The 16,598-nt window shown below is 42.8% G+C and overlaps 1 protein-coding gene across 7 annotated transcripts in view; it reads left to right on the top strand.

The window, feature by feature from the left end:
- Nucleotides 1-16,598, top strand: part of VPS13B (vacuolar protein sorting 13 homolog B) — a 988,099-nt gene that overhangs the window by 428,248 nt on the left and 543,253 nt on the right. For all 7 annotated transcript variants that reach the window (XM_044295329.1, XM_044295331.1, XM_044295327.1 and 4 more), the window contains one exon: nucleotides 16,068-16,195. In XM_044295329.1, the coding sequence (XP_044151264.1) occupies nucleotides 16,068-16,195 (128 nt within the window). The remainder of the gene's footprint in view (nucleotides 1-16,067; nucleotides 16,196-16,598) is intronic.

Genomic DNA, 16,598 nt, shown 5'->3' with positions numbered 1-16,598 from the left:
TCTTCGATTTGATTTCACCAAACGTTTAAGTGATCGCCGATCACGATCATTCAGGATTTTTTTCCCGCCACATTTCTTCCTCGAACACGATGGGTCCCCACTATCCTTCCAGTTTTTTATAATGCGTTGGACAGTTCTTAACCCAATTTTATTAGTTTCTGCAATCTCCTTAGATGTTTTCTCTGCTTGATGCATGCCATCTTTTCCACGAACACGAGATGTGTCTTTCGACATATTTGTTTAAGAAATGAGAAGCAACTCATTGCACCAGTTGGGGTTAAATAACTTATTGGCAGCTGAAAGATAATCGCCCATGCAGTAATTATCCAATAGGAGGCTCATAACTATTTGCTTAGTTAAATCCAGGTGGCTTGGGACAGGCAGTGTATTATGCAGCACAATTATCAATTATTGATTTTAATAGTCTAATGTCCATATATCATACACTTGCACCGCCATGTTTAACTAATGAACACACTGGTAAATGTGACAAATTGGACTTGCATACATCCATGTGCTTGCCACTAAGACACCTCTATTTAGATGAATGGAATGGATTTTTGGTCACAAAAATTTCGGCAACAAATCTGCCGCATGTGAATATACCCTGACAGAGCTATAGTGCTTGTGATTTCTTGACTCAGTGGTAGAGGAAAAATACATAACACAATGAATTTCAAAACTGCCTTCTTTTGTTTTTGACGTTATCCATGAACTGGAGAAAAGTTTGGATGAACCAAGGCATTTTTAGAGGTTAGTTGGAGGAAAATATGTTTAGATGTGTCAGTTATATCACAGTTTTGTCTGATTATTCATCATGGCTAATGACTAAATCAAGAACCACAATGTTGACATAGCTGCAAAATAAGAGATCCCACATTCCTTCTCCTACATAGTTTTACGTGTATTTGATACGTTGGCCAACTATTTTATTAAAACACTCTGTGCAAATATTGCATGGTTCACGTATTAGTTGAGTATTATTTGTCCACTGACTTGGTAAGATGCTTTCCGTGAAGGTGATGTTTTGGGCCTCATGCACGTATTATGTTTTTGAACACCCTCTGCAAGCTGTAACATGTGTTCTATAAAGGTCTATGGAGCTCTTCTGTACCTCCATCAGCCTCCAATATAGATGAAGGGATATGGATTTTTTTCCCCCCATATTGGTCCTGTAGAAACAAAGTTGCGCTGTATTACAGGTAAAAAAGAGTATTGATAAAAAAACATGGTTTGAGTAGGTTAAAATAACAAACTGTCTTTACTCACCTCACCGATTTTCCCACCGCTGTTGTTTGGCTGCTGCTCCGATTTCTGATCCCCTCCACCCCCTGGTCTCTATCTTGACGTGCAGGAAATTACTTGGACTTGAGCTAGTCACTGGCTTAGGCTGGTCATCCCTGTGGTGTGTTGATCCTAAGACCTGAAGCCAGAGAGGTGTGGGACTGGAGTGTTGGGGGGGGGGGGGGGGGGAATCGGTATCTACTTGCGAAAATTTTTTGTGTTTCTCAGCCATCTTTGCAATTTTGCCTAAAAGAGGGTGTGGCGAGGGAGGAGGCCCACCACATTTATCTTTTACTCCAGTCTTCTCGCGTAAAGGAACACTAGAATCTACACCAGCCAGGTATCAATACAGGCGCACGGACTGCCAGATGCTGCTCCTAATTTATGACGAGACCTGGTTATCATACTCTAGCATATGCTATCAGTCTATGGTAAATCTGCCCCAGTGAGTTTCCAGTAGACTTGTTCTTAAACATTAAAGGGGTGTTCAGTGACTAAGGCCTCTTTCACACTTGCGTTGTCCGGATCCGGCGTGTACTCCACTTGCCGGAATTACACGCCGGATCCGGAAAAACGCAAGTGTACTGAAAGCATTTGAAGACGGATCCGTCTTCAAAATGCTTTCAGTGTTACTATGGCACCCAGGACGCTATTAAAGTCCTGGGTGCCATAGTAGTAGTGGGGAGCGGGGGAGCAGCATACTTACCATCCGTGCGGCTCCCGGGGCGCTCCAGAATGACGTCAGAGCGCCCCATGCGCATGGATCATGTGATCCATGCGATCACGTCATCCATGCGCCTGGGGCGCCCTGACGTCACTCTGGAGAGCCCCGGGAGCCGCACGGATGGTAAGTATGCTGCTCCCCGCTCCCCACTACAGTTTACCATGGCTGCCAGGACTTTAGCGTCCCGGCAGCCATGGTAACCATTGAGAAAAAGCTAAACGTCGCATCCGGCAATGCGCCGAAACGACGTTTAGCTTAAGGCCGGATCCGGATCAATGCCTTTCAATGGGCATTCATTCCGGATCCGGCCTTGCGGCAAGTGTTCCGGATTTTTGGCCGGAGCAAAAAGCGCAGCATGCTGCGCTATTTGCTGCGGCCAAAAAACGTTCCGTTCCGGAACTGAAGACATCCTGATGCATCCTGAAGGGCGGACTGTCCATTCAGAATGCATTAGGATAATCCTGATCAGTATTCTTCCGGCATAGAGCCCCGACGACGGAACTCTATGCCGGAAGACTATAACGCAGGTGTGAAAGGGCCCTAAAGAAAATGTAGGAGGGTATTGGACATTTGAAAAAAAAATAAAAAAATCTCAAATTGTCACTGTGCTCGGTTTCCAGTGCCATGGCTTACATTCCTGCCAGACTGGAAATGTGTCATGCCATATACAGGCACATAATGTATGCAGGAATGTACCAGAAGCAGCAGGCACAGGAACCGTAGCATTGGAACCTGAACACAGTGACGAGTTGAGTGTCTTAACGCCTCCTAAATTTTCTTCAGTTACGGACAAACCCTTTAATGAATTGAAACCCCTGACATCTGTTAAAATACTTAGACCCTACAGGAAAATTTTAAGGTGGGCCGATGCCCAAGGGGCCGTCTGAGCCCTCCACACGGCTGCTGGCCAGGTACATAACGACGTGATGCTTTCAGCATAAATTAATCCTAGGAGCAACAGGTACATATGCACCTGGCCAGGATCCAGGTGCCCTACTGCCCTCAGTATGGTGATATTATGTATTTTATGCTGCATTGTATTTGGTATTGCGTAGGTGATATTTTGTGCTGCTCTATGGTATTGCTTGCCCCACCTACTTTTATTGTCCCTGCCTACTTGTGGCTTGTTTTGTCCATGCCTTCTTGTTCTGCACCACCTTTTGTCAATTTGGCCTCGCCTACAACATAGGGCCACTTTTACGTTTTATTTTTTTGAGCCACTTTAAGTTCCTAGTCCGCCCCTGGGTGTAATTATTTATTATTGATAAAGATTAGGTCAATAGCCAAGTGATTGAATTAGATGCAAAAGAAATAGATCTTCAGTTGTAGCCTTCTTAACTTTATGTGTAGACAAATATTGCATTGTCTGATATGGTTGGTTTTGTAGTGGTGAAGCCCACCTGGGCCAGAGCAGGGAGCCACAGTGAAGGAAGTTCTAAGTAGTGGGGGATCCTGAACCCCTCTATGAGTTCCACACTCCCTCGTAGGGCACTGAAAATAGGGTTCGTTGAAGGCTTACGAGCCCTGTGCAAACTCTATAACTCAACATTTGACGTTCATGGTAGCGTGAACTGCGCACAGTAAATAGCTGAAACGAGGTATGTAGTGCCCACAAGTTAGTGATGATGTAATAGTTATCAAAGTGCTACCATTAACATGATCTATATAGTAATAAAACCAGAGTGAATGACCTAACAGGATGATGAGGATAAACTTAGATGACAACCCAGAGTTTATGACACAGTTCTAGAAAGTATGCAGCTTTAATCACACGAGGAAAGAAAAAGAAATCTCTCCCATCTGCCCACATTTTACATTTTACACTCTATTTTCATTTATAGGGAAAGATTACTCATGTTTAATGATGAGATCTGCTGTAGCCGTTTTCTGTAATTTCCAGCTGTAACACGTAATTTATTACTGTGCTGATATTAATAAAAACAGAAGCAAAAGAAACACACCTGCGTCAAACTATACCTACAGGACGTAAAATAAAATAACACCGAAAAAAAAAGGTTCAGGATATTTTTTTTCTCTCAAGGAATACATTACCCACTGTTTGTATAGAATTCTCCTTGACGACGTGGTCGACTGCTACGAAGATACGACAATCTATGGCAGAAGGCAAAGCTGTACAGCAGTGACATCATCTTTTTTTCCAACTTTATATAGACCATAGCTAGACGGTTATATTTATATTTTTTCTGGAACCATGTATATGTATTTACACGACCGTATTTTCAGTCCGGATCCGATCCACATTTTTTTGCTGATTAAATGCAGAGCCATTGATTTCAGTGCACTGCAAAACAATAGAACATGCCCTATTCTTGTCCGTTTTGCGAACAAGAATAGGCCTTTCTTTCAAAGGGCGGAATGTATGTGACTGCAAAATGCAGGCTGCACAAAACCGGTATACGTGTTTTGCAGATATACAATTTGTGGACTGTAAAACGGATACAGTAGTGTGAATGGACACTTAAAGGGCTTGTCCGGATTCAGAGTTGAACCTCCATTTTCACCCAGGCAGCCCCCCTGACTTGAGCATCGGAGCAGTTCATGCTCCGATGCTCTACTTTGCCCTGCGCTAAATTACGCAGGGCAAAGGCATTTTCCAGGAGTTTCGGTGACGAACCGGCACTGATGGGCGGGCTTTAGTGCTGCCCTAGCCAGTAAAACAGCTAAGGCAGCGCTAAAGCACACCCATCAGAGCCGGTGACGTTACTGAACACACTGCTGGGCGGAAGCTTCTACCCGGCAGTGTGTTATTGTAAACAAATGAGCCCTTGCCCTGCGCGATCTTACGAAAGGCAAGGGAGTGCATTGGAGCATGAGATGCTCCGATGCCAACATCAGGGGGGCTGCCTGGGTGAAAATATGAGTTCCATATCAGCTGGTGGTGCTGGTTGTTGGGGCGTGCTGATAAAGCTTTTCCACATTTCGGCCATGCTAACCCTGCCTTCTGAGGTGCTGGCGGTGCCCCAGCTGCGTTGGCGACCTCTTCCTCCTCCTCTGCCTTTGCCTTGTGCTTCCACTTTGCCCCTGCTGTCAGGTGGAAATGCCACCAGCAGCGCTTCTACCAGCGTGCGCTTGACAACCCCTTTAAAGTAACGGTTGATTGGCTATCACAAGTCCCACCTTTTAAAGGTGTACTGTGGAGATGAGCAAATCAATTCATTAGAATAGATTTGACTCATCAAGCAGACTTCTGAACCTCGAATTGATGTCTCTGAACCTGAGGACGCTCCCCCTGCTGCTTGATTGACAGCAGCAGGACATTTCAGCCGACCCTGACAATCTTGTGCCTGTGCTGCTGCTCTGATTCATGGCACAGGCACAGAGGCTCTGCTTCCGCTACTGGAGCAGTGATTGAATGTGCGCAGAGCTCCAGCGCTTGTGGCGCAGGAGCAAGATTGTCAGGCCGGTCTGCCTGGTCAGTCAAGTGGTGTCAGAATGTGGCAGCTACCTTTAAACTAAATCAGGGTGCAAACTTCCCAGACCCACTATCCCTAACTACTCGCACTGTGATCCCACAACTGGGCAGCAGTCTCTACGCTGAAATACATGTGAGGGCGATGCACAAATCGCCAGAAAACGTAGTCGCAATACCAATCCAGAAGAGTCTTTAATAACAGCAAGAGAACAGCAGGGGGAGCCAGAGGACAAGAAATTCACTGGCATCTGCATATGCAGGCGCTAGCCTTTTATACTGAACAGAGAATAGCTCGCAATGGAGTAAATGCATGTCGGGTTGACCTGCTAGTTGAGCATCCTGATGCTCTGGAGCCCTGACACGCTACACACAGCTGATCTGGATCTCCCAACAACTTCCTTGCGGCAGCAGCGGCCAGGGGAACTGTAACAAGTGGCACGAGGAGCGCCTTCAACTGCGGAGACACCGCATCAAGGGACAGAACTCTCCTTGATGAGACAAATCGATTTGCTCTTCTCTAGTGTACTTTCTTCAGAGACAACCACTTTCAAATTGGAGCTAAGACAGTGATCTTGATTTTTTTTATGCATTTAAAAATGAAGCTATTTCTCAAATAATTGACTATTAGAAAAGTTTCTTTGTATTTTGTTTTAGATGGCTTAAAGGAATAAAATAGTTGACGTAGAATTTTTTTTTTTACATTTGTTGGTGGTTAGTTACCTTTAATATAAAAATTATGCTATGTTTCAGTTTGCAATCTTCATTCCTTCATTAATTTTCAGCCCCCTTGCTACTAGTTTCAGACTTTCTAATATGTACGTCCTTCCCATTAATTCCTGTTGAATATGAGGTCTCTGTTGGGTCCAGGATACTGCTGCCTTTACTAGCTGTCAATTACCAGCATAACTGGTACTGGTTCCTGAACTAGTTTCAACTCTTCTCCTTTGTACTGACAAGGACTGATGCCAAGGAGTGTGTGATTTCCCTCTTCGTGCACTGTTTGCAGTGGGTGCTCTGTTTTTTCTTCCCTTGTTCACAGACTGCGATTCTCCCCCCTGCAAACTGCCTTGTGTCTGCCCCTTCCGATCTACAGCTTGTCTGAGCTCCTTGTTTGCTTTCTTCCATCTCCACACTTCCATCTGCTGTTTACAGCCTTGTTCCCCTCTCTGCTGCTATCTTTTACATTGAGAGAAGGGAGGGGGAGGGCAGATAGTGCTGTCAGAAACAGGAGCAGTGCTCTGACAAAGTTATACCAGATTCAGCACCCTTATCTAGATGAAGTACTTATATACTCGGCAGAAGTAAAATGGTATTTTTATTGAACACTACTTGCTTATTTTTTTTAATTTAGGGAACAAGTGAACAATAAAAAATAATCAGTGCAAAGCTGTCTAGTCTTTAGAAGCTATGTACACTTTTGGGGGCTTTTTTCATAATTGCATTTAGCTAATTTTGGGCTAAAATTCATTTATTAAAAATGTTCAGCCGTTTCTGTCATACAAGGGTTAAAAATCAGTCTGCAAGCTGTCAGTCTGTTTTCTTTGAATCCTGTCATCTGACGGCTCATGTGTTATATTTTTCTCCGATCTCCTGACTTCATAAATATTTATTCAAGCCATATTCTTCTCAGTTTGATGAGAAGAGAGCTATAATGAGTGTTGATGAGATCAGGAGATCAGGGCTAAGAGAAACACATGAGCTACAACTGGCAGGATAACAGGCTGAACTTATAAACTATGTTACTATGAGCAGTCAGATGACTGTATTCAAAGAAAACACATTTCAACAACTTGCAAACAGTGATAGCCAGTTCGCAGTGTTCGCCTGCGAACACATGCGGGCTGCCATCTTGACTCACAAGTCCGGCGATGCACAGGTAAGCCCTTGCCTGTGCCGCGAGCCGGTCTCAAATCAAATGTGGTGACCGGGAGCAGGCGGTTCCAAGAACAGCCGCCGGGGACCTTCATCGGGCTGTTCTCATAACTGCCTGCTCCCGGTGACCGCATTTGATTTTAGACCGGCTCGCGGCGCAGGCACAGGTAAGGGCTTACCAGTCCATCGCCGGACTTGTGAGTCAAGATGGCAGCCCGCATGTGTTCGCCGACGAACACTGCGAACTGGCCATTACTGCTTGCAAACAGACTGAATTTTAACCCTTGAATCTCAGAAACAGCTGAACATTTTTATTATTCACTAATAATAAATGACTAAAATGCAGTGTTAAAAAACAATTGCCCCAAAGGTGTCTATAGCCTTTAAGGCACCAATATCTCATGGTACTCTAACTGTTAAAGAATATTGCTAGATAGCAGCTTTTCCAAATAGTTACATATCATGGTTTTGTTATGACATGCTTTTTTGTACATTTTTATTACCCCACTCAACATGTTTTTAATGAAAACCTTCTTGTTTTATAGTTTTTGAATTTATGTAAACAGTGTAGCAAATGTTTTACCGATCACTATGAACAGTCTTCTATAAAGCAGCCTTTTCTTTAATACTTTTTTCGTCAGAAAATTCACTTGTGCGTGTCCTTTACAGATGATCTGTGATTTGATTTCCATAGAAGCAGCCAGAACTACACCAAATTTTCAAGTGTTGTGTTGTGATACACCATGACACCTCACCACACATTCAGCTGGGACTCTGAGATGTTAGAGGAGTTGTTACTCACTCGGCAATGATGTCATTCTACAGAGTTCTCTTCAAAGCAAGAGAGTTATAAACTACCATAATTGTATGGATCCTAATGGTTATTGCCGTTTTATAAGTGGAAATAATGTGCAAAAGCAGCACTTGCATGTAATTAGTTTTCTCGTGATGTCATTTGAGGCTGTGAGCTGCACCTGTCGGAAAGACTAGCATACGTAAGGCTTAGAGAGGAAAAGTGCATATCTTCCTTATAATTGGTTAATGTGTTTTCTATATTTTTTTTTTGTGTTTTTCTTCTAAATTTATTAAAAAAGTAAAAAGACAATTTGTCACTGTCCTAATTTGTTTTGAATTTAACTGTACAACTTACGCCTTATTCCCATCAAACTAGTAATTTCTGGTTTTCTGCGCTGTAATAGAAGCAGAAGGAAAATAACAGTAGCGATAGATCCAGCACATAACGGAAACAGGGCCAAATGGACCCAATTGACTATAATGGGGTCTATTCATTTTCTGTTTAGGAGTCCACTCTTTAAGCAGAAAAAAAGTCCTGCTTGGAGGACTTTTTTGTCTGCAGTTTTTTTTTTTTTACAGAATCTGCAACAGATGTACCGTATGGAGTCTCCAACGCAAATGTCAACAAACCCTAAAGAGGACCCGTAACTAGGGATGAGCAAACTTCAGTTTTTGATGTTCGGGTATTGTCGCGGCGCGGTGTGGGTAGATAACACCGAACACAAGAGGGAAGGGAAAAGGTACTAGGCCTGGAAACTAGGCAAAGGGAAAAAGTCACCACCTAGTGAATCCCTAAAACGAGCCCTGACTACGATCAGTATGAACAGACCTCGATTGTAGGAATGTTCATACGCAGGAACCTAGAGCCCTATCTGACCCTAAAGGGCCCTGGAAATAGTGTCAGGACAAAAGATGACCTGTTCCTTTCCAGCTGAGGGAACAGAAGACTCCCTCAGGCCTAATACCAAAAGATAGGGGAATAAAGCAAACAAGAAATAGGGAAAAGACACTTAAAGTGGTATTCCCATCTTAGACAATGGGGGCATATCGCTAGGATATGCCCCCATTGTCTGATGGGTACGGGTCCCACCTCTGGGACCCGCACCTACAAGGAGAACGGAGCCGGGGAGAGTTGTGGCTGGAGGACCCCGGGTTTCCCGGGTCCGTCCACCACGAGGCGCAGCTCCCCGTCTCTCCCATTGAAGTGAATGGGAGGGCACCGCGCATGCGCGGCCACAGCTCCCATTCATTTCTATGGGGCCAATGGAAATAGCCGAGCCAGCGCTCTGCTATTTTTGGCGGTTCCATAGAAATGAATAGAGGGCGGCTGCGCATGCGCAGTGTGCCCTCCTCAAGTTTCTCCACTTTGTTCTCCTTGTAGGTGCGGGTCCCAGAGGTAGGACCCGCACCTATCAGACAATGGGGGCATGTCCTAGCGATATGCCCCCATTGTCTAAGATGGGATAACCCTTTTAACTCCGAAGTACGCGGACGAGCAGGAACTCAGAGAAGAACCAATCACCAGCACTTCCACAACCAGAAAGGAGCTATCAACCTCATAGCATGATGGGTGAGACCAGACTAAATAGAGGAGTTGGAATGACCACTTAAGCTACACTTGAGACAAGAGGTGTGGTCATACCCAGCAGCAACACAGAACCAATTAAAACCAAAGAGGCTGTCAGATCACATAACGTGCAGCCAGTTTTTGTTTAGATCTTCTGACCCCTGTCTCGGGAGAGACCGTGACAGGTATATGCTGAATTGCGTTATGGATTCCGTTACCATGAACCATAACGCAATTCAAGGACGGAATTCCTAGCAAAATGCCTTTAGAACATTCTGTCATGGATTCCGCCATAATAGAAGTCTATGGCCAACATAACTGATCTGTTCGCTTTCCGTTATGCAGGAGAGTCCGCTCCTGCATAACGGAAATATGGAGCAATTCTGTCTCTAACTAAGCCAACCAATAGTTGGTATAGAGTCGGAGAAAAGCCTGACAGCCTGATTAAGCTTATACCATCTATAGGATTAGTAACTTTAACCAGTAATCAGGTAAATCAATTTTTGTTTTGCCGGATTTTTCATGAATTCCTGATTGCTGAATTATTTTTATAGCTTAGTGTCATAGAATGGCTGCTTCCATCATATATACAGTTGAAACCAGAAGTTTACATACTCTATTTAAAAAGACACATATGCATGTTTTTCTCAATATCTGACATGAAATCAGAATATACCTTTTCTGTTTTTGGTCAATTAGGATTACCATAATTATTATTTTTGGCCAAATGCCAGAATGATGAGGGAGAATGCTTTAAGGCATTTTTATTACTTTCTGCAAAGTCAAAAGTTTACATACATTTTATTAATATTTGGTGCCATTGCCCTTAAACTGTATGACTTGGGTCAAACATTTTGGATATGCTTCCACAAGCTTCTCACAACATTTGGTTGGAATTTGGGCCCATTCCTCCTGACAAAACTGGTGTAACTGAGCCACGTTTGTTGGTCGCCTTGCTCGCACCTGCCTTTTCAGCTTTGCCCATAAATTCTCAATAGGAGTAAGATCAGGGCTTTGTGATGGCCGCTCCAAAACATTGACTTTGTTATCCTTAAAGGGAGTCTTTCACCTTAAATCACCATTATAGAACACTAACATCAGGATCTCCATTACATTCCCCATATTAGAATGCTACCTTCCATATTGCTGTTCATCGCCGATTTTCTCAGAAAAAATACTTGTATTCAATATGTTATATAGCTTCTGAAGGTGCCCTGGGGCGGGGTTCATGCGGCCGGTGCCCAGGCCCCTCGGCGCTTTTCATACGAGATCCCTCCCCTTTCACCCCTCTGGCCCGCCCTAGGTTCTTCTGATTACATCTTCCTCTTAGTGAGAAATCCAGCGCCAGTGCGTTTAACAGATTCATTGTGCCTGTGCACTTCATACCCCATTATGGGCATAGGCACAAGAGCGTTTAATGCGCATGTGCCGGCCCGTACATCCCGATCTAGCCGGCCTTGTGCCTCTACCCATAATGGGGAATGAAGTGCGCAGGCGCGGCGAATCTGTTGAACGGCGCTTTTACAGGAGATTAACTATACCATCACTAATACTCTTCAGATTGATTTAATTTCCAGCACCTATTAAATTACAAAGGATCCTGGCGCCGTTCTTGATGGCTTTTTCACTTTCCATACCCTCTTTTTCTCTCCTGTTGTAGTTGGGTCTATTGGCAGCCGATCCCCTAACATATCCCTATATAGAAACTTCCAACCCTTCTCTCCCCCTGTTGGCGCCCTTCTTGTTGGTCCTTAGACCCTCTTTGGTTCTGTTCCGAGAGGGTTCTTTGCGACAAACACTCTTTTTTTTATACTGAAAACCTCAGTTTTTCTTTTTTTGTGTTCTTACCCAAGGTTGAGCCAGACATGTGAAAGTCCACCATTCTCTTCCTGATATCTTGGCTGATTTCTTTAGACTTTCCCATGATGCTACACAAAGAAGCAGTGTGTTTTAGGTGTGCATTTAAATACATCCACAGGTGTGTCTCTAATTAACTCAGATGTTGCCAACAAACCTAACAGAAGCTTCCAAACACATGACATCATCAAGGGCAGTCCAGCATTGTTTAAAGGCATAGTAATCTTAGTGTATGTAAACTTTTGACATTGCAGAAAGTAATTAAAAATGCCTTAAAACATTCTCTCTCTCAATATTCTGGCATTTGGCAAAACATAATAATTATGGTAATCCTAATTGACCAAAATCAGGAAAAGTTTATTCTGATTTCATGTCAGATATTGAGAAAAACTTGCATATGTGTCTTTTTATATAGTGTATGTAAACTTCTGGTTTCAATTGTAGGTGACAACTATATCCTAATATGTTCTAGGAGGCTCGAACATGTATGAGATGAGGTCTGTGAACCAGGCGATGTTATATTCTGTCTGATCTGTCAAATTCCTTGTGAAATTATTGGATTTTTGTTCATTAACCAAGAACACCCCCACCCCTAAAAAAAAAAAAAAATACTGAGATACCATATTGTCATTAGCCCATAAATAAGGCTTGTGAAGCGGCGGAGGAATGCAGTATACTACAGACTATATGCTTGGCAATCTCCAGTCACTGTTTAATTAGTTTATAAAATGGATCAAACGGTATTCTGTAAGGTATTAGCTTTGGGTAAGTGCTCCTACAGGCGGGGTGGTAATTGCTTTTACGTGTTACGATGGGCTGATTTTGCTCAGCCTTTGATCATGTGTAACATGATTTCATTTGCTTAACCAAACATTCTTGGAGAATGCCTTTCAGAATCCAGCGTTTGTTTGGAGAAGCAACTAATAATCAGCCATCTACCTATTTGGTCACAGTTAATGTGTTGTACTGAAGTGCTGCATTTAATGGTCTTTACATAATCGCCGTTCATAGTAGCTGAGAGGTACTATACGTTTCAGGGGCATTAACTACCGTGAAGCGTAAATAAGTACCATGGTAAGAACAGTAGTCATTTATGTATCGTTACTGTAGGACTCCACAAGGCCCTCCTTAAAGGGAAACCTGTGCGCGCACATTTTAAAGTAAATTGTGATAAACGAGACCACCCTGTAATGCTGGGTGGTCTTTTTGGAAAATGTAAAGTGTCTGAAATCGAACCCTTGCCTGAAAAGGTACAGGCAGAATCTGTCTGCAGCTTAAAATGTATGCCCACCCTTGAACACAAAATGATGTTCTGATTAATTTCTTAATATATCTTCATAGTGGTCAGAGCTTAAATTTCTTATACAGAACTCCAGATCCTCTACAAAGATTTATAATAAAATAAGCTTGGATGCATACAGCTTTCACTAAAGTGGAAGAACTGCATACTGTTTATATGTTGACTTCAATAATACCACAGTATGCAGTAAGCTCCCTCTAGTGGTAGCCAAAATGCATCATTTAATGGGGTTCATTTAATTTTAAAGGGAACCTGTCACCGGGATTTTGTGTATAGAGCTGAGGACATGGGTTGCTAGATCGCCGCTAGCACATCTGCAATACCCAGTCCCCATAGCTCTGTGTGCTTTTATTGTGTAAAAAAAAACAATTTGATACATATGCAAATTAACCTGAGATGAGTCCTGTACGTGAGATGAGTCAGAGACAGGACTCATCTCAGGGTAATTTGCATATGTATCAAATCGTTTTTTTTACACAAAAGCACACACAGCTATGGAGATTGGGTATTGAGGATGTGCTAGCGGCCATCTAGCAACCCATGTCCTCAGCTATATACAAAAAATCCCGGTGACAGGTTCCCTTTAAATTAAAATCAGACATCATGTAGTACATGACAGCCCCTTTCTAACAAAGCTAGAAGCAGCCCTGTTCCTAACATGAAACCAGAGCTTTTCCTAGTCCTGTCTCTAAACGCTCTGTTAGATTAGTTTCAAACTGGCAGCTCAGGGCATGTCCTGTCTGCTGCAGCTGGTAGCAGGTGAAATCTGGAGCGGAGCATGTGTGTCCACTTTAGAGAGGCGGACAGAGACATTGGAGAAAGAGCAAACAGCAGGTGGCACTATACAGATAGATTGGTGGTGGTAGTGGAAGGATGGAATTGAGCATGTGTCAACCCAGAGAGGAGGACAGAGAAAGTAGAGAAGGAGCAAACAGCAGGTGGCATTATATAGATATTTACTTTAATTTTACATAACTCAAGGGCTAAGTTTTTAAGTGTGTGCAATTACAAAAGTATTCAGATCCAGGTGCTGGTTTGAAAACTGTATATTTTTGGTGGGACAACCCCTTTAATGGTAGTGACCATCAAGGTGTTTTGGAAATTGAAGTTAATGAAGCTTAATAATATACTATTACTATTCTATTAACTGCATGAGAAAACGATAATAAAAAAAAAAAAATACTTTAATTCCAAATAATAATGTTAAAAAATATTACAGACTGTCTGCCCCTTGTTCCTAGTAATTACACTTAAAGGGTTGTCTAGGATTTAAGAGTGTTCTAGGATAGGTCATCAATATGAAATAGTCGGGAGTCTGACACTTGATTTGTCAGCTGGTTACTGCAGTGCTGCTCCCATTCACTTCAGTGCGAGCAGTGCAGCAGTTATCTGCTCCATCCACTACACAATGGACAACCTGTATAGTGCATGCGCTGGAAGTCCTGCAGAATTGGCAGGGGTGTTAGACATCATTTGTTAATTCCTGGAGAACCCCTTTAAGTAGAGCAGGAGAGGAGGAGGTTAATGAGCTAGATTTGTTTTTAGCTAAAATCCCTCTGCTGCCTGCATAATTTCATTACAGGCAGTTGTAGCTGATCTATCTCCTCATCTGTTTTGAGCCTCTCACTGCCTTTTACAGATTTCTATAGTATGAGGAGAACAGGGAAATAGCACTGGGTTGTTCAATGCTGTGTACTATGTTACTTGCCCCTTACTGGGCTAGCTAGATTTACTGACTGTCCCTGCAATTAGTGTGCAAATTTAGCTCATCTGCTTATTAATCTGTAAATTGCTCTGATGATTCAATTTCAAAGCTGGTTCTGGAGTACAGGAAGGTGTGTGGTCCCAGTCAAGTGACTGGGACCAGCACTTGTAGTTACACTGCACCGCCACTGCAAGCGTAACGATGCGCAGTGTAACCTTGCTCGTCCTCTTCAAACAGCTGCTCGTCGAGAGTTGGACACCCACTGATCTGATATTGATGACTTGTCCTGAGGATAGGTCATGAATATAACCCCCCCTGCACAATCCCTTTAACCCTTTTCCAACATGGGACATAATAGTACTTCACATGGTGGGTCTTTAAAGATGATGCCCACTCCGGAACAGAGCGGGTGCCATAGCTGTCAGGTGCCTGCTGTTTCACACCGCAGACATCTGGGGCTAATGCCTGCGACTGGCAAAAATGCCGATCTCATACATTTAACAACTCGGTTGCCATTGTCAAATGTGACCACAGCATCTGAAGGGAGAAAATGCTGTATCTACACGCATTTTGGCTTGTAACAGCCTTTTCTCACTGAGATCGGGGATGCCGTTATGCTGTAGTAATAGGCCGGAGCCTGCTTAAGGCTCCGATGCCAATTACTAGCATATCCCAGCCAATTACTAGCATATCTGCAGGTGGCAGCATTGCTTTGTAATATATCAATATTTGTATATTATAATGGATAATATTCAATATTGCAATCCAATTCCAAATTGCAATCCATCGATTGCATGTTATAGTCACCTAGAGTGACTCAAAAAGGTAAAAAGAAAAAAAGTAAAAAAGTTTAACTCGCACCCCTTTATTCAAAATTAAAATAAACAACAACAAAAATCATAGGCATCACTGTGTCTGAAAATGCCTGTTATCTGAGGAGATCGACTGCTTAATATTTCATTACAGGTGTCAGCTTCACCTTTGATACAGTGCTCTGAATGATTTGAAAAGACAAGTAAAATAATATAATTCTAGCAACTTGAAACTGCCTCTAGGGGGAGCTTTGAATCTTACTGCATACTGTATGCCGCGTGAGGACACATCACAGATGAGGCCAGTCAGAGGCTTCAGCTGTGACAGCGACCATGGACGGTCCATCACACTTCTGCCCCTCGGGGGATTGGGAGGAGTGGAGACAGAAGCTTTGTTGCTAGAGCAGAGCAGCGTTCAGTGGGTGAATGTCTTTTTCTTTTTTATTTATACACTCTCCCAACTCTTGTTAAAATTTGTGTTGACGTCAGACAACAATATTTTAACAGTGTGCGCTTCCTAAGACTGCCCTAGTGGTGGCTGCAGGCAAACAGCATGTTATACTCTAAAGAGGCAGGGAATTTGGAGTTCACTATTAGAAAAACAGAGGTCAGTGAGCTTGAGCCCTTTTAGGAGAAAGTGCTTATTGGTGAGGATTCACTTTAGTAATTGCATGTATTTGGCATAATGTTAACTTTTTGATGCACCTTTGGTTTACAGAATCACGTCCGTTATCAGTTCCTGCAAGGATGTTGCAGACCTCTAGAGATGCCAGCAAGACCCCGGAGGAGAGAATGAAGGAGATAATCAGAGTAGTTTGGAATGCAGTCAAGCGTCTTACTCTTCAGGTGAGTTTATTCTAGAGGAATAAAAAATGATAAATAACATATATTTCATTATACAGGTCCTTTTCAAAATATTAGCATATTGTGATAAAGTTCATTATTTTCTGTAATGTACTGATAAACATTAGACTTTCATATATTTTAGATTCATTACACACAACTGAAGTAGTTCAAGCCTTTTATTGTTTTAATATTGATGATTTTGGCATACAGCTCATGAAAACCCAAATTTCCTATCTAAAAAAATTAGCATATTTCATCCAACCAATAAAAGAAAAGTGTTTTTAATACAAAAAAAGTCAACCTTCAAATAATTATGTTCAGTTCTGCACTCAATACTTGGTCGGGAATCCTTTTGCAGAAATGACTGCTTCAATGCGGCGTGGCATGGAGGCAATCAGCCTGT

This window comes from Bufo gargarizans, chromosome 5 (assembly GCF_014858855.1).
Source record: "Bufo gargarizans isolate SCDJY-AF-19 chromosome 5, ASM1485885v1, whole genome shotgun sequence".
NCBI lineage: Eukaryota > Metazoa > Chordata > Amphibia > Anura > Bufonidae > Bufo > Bufo gargarizans.
Note: the sequence above shows the minus strand (reverse complement) of the source record. Positions and strands in the feature narration are given on the sequence as shown.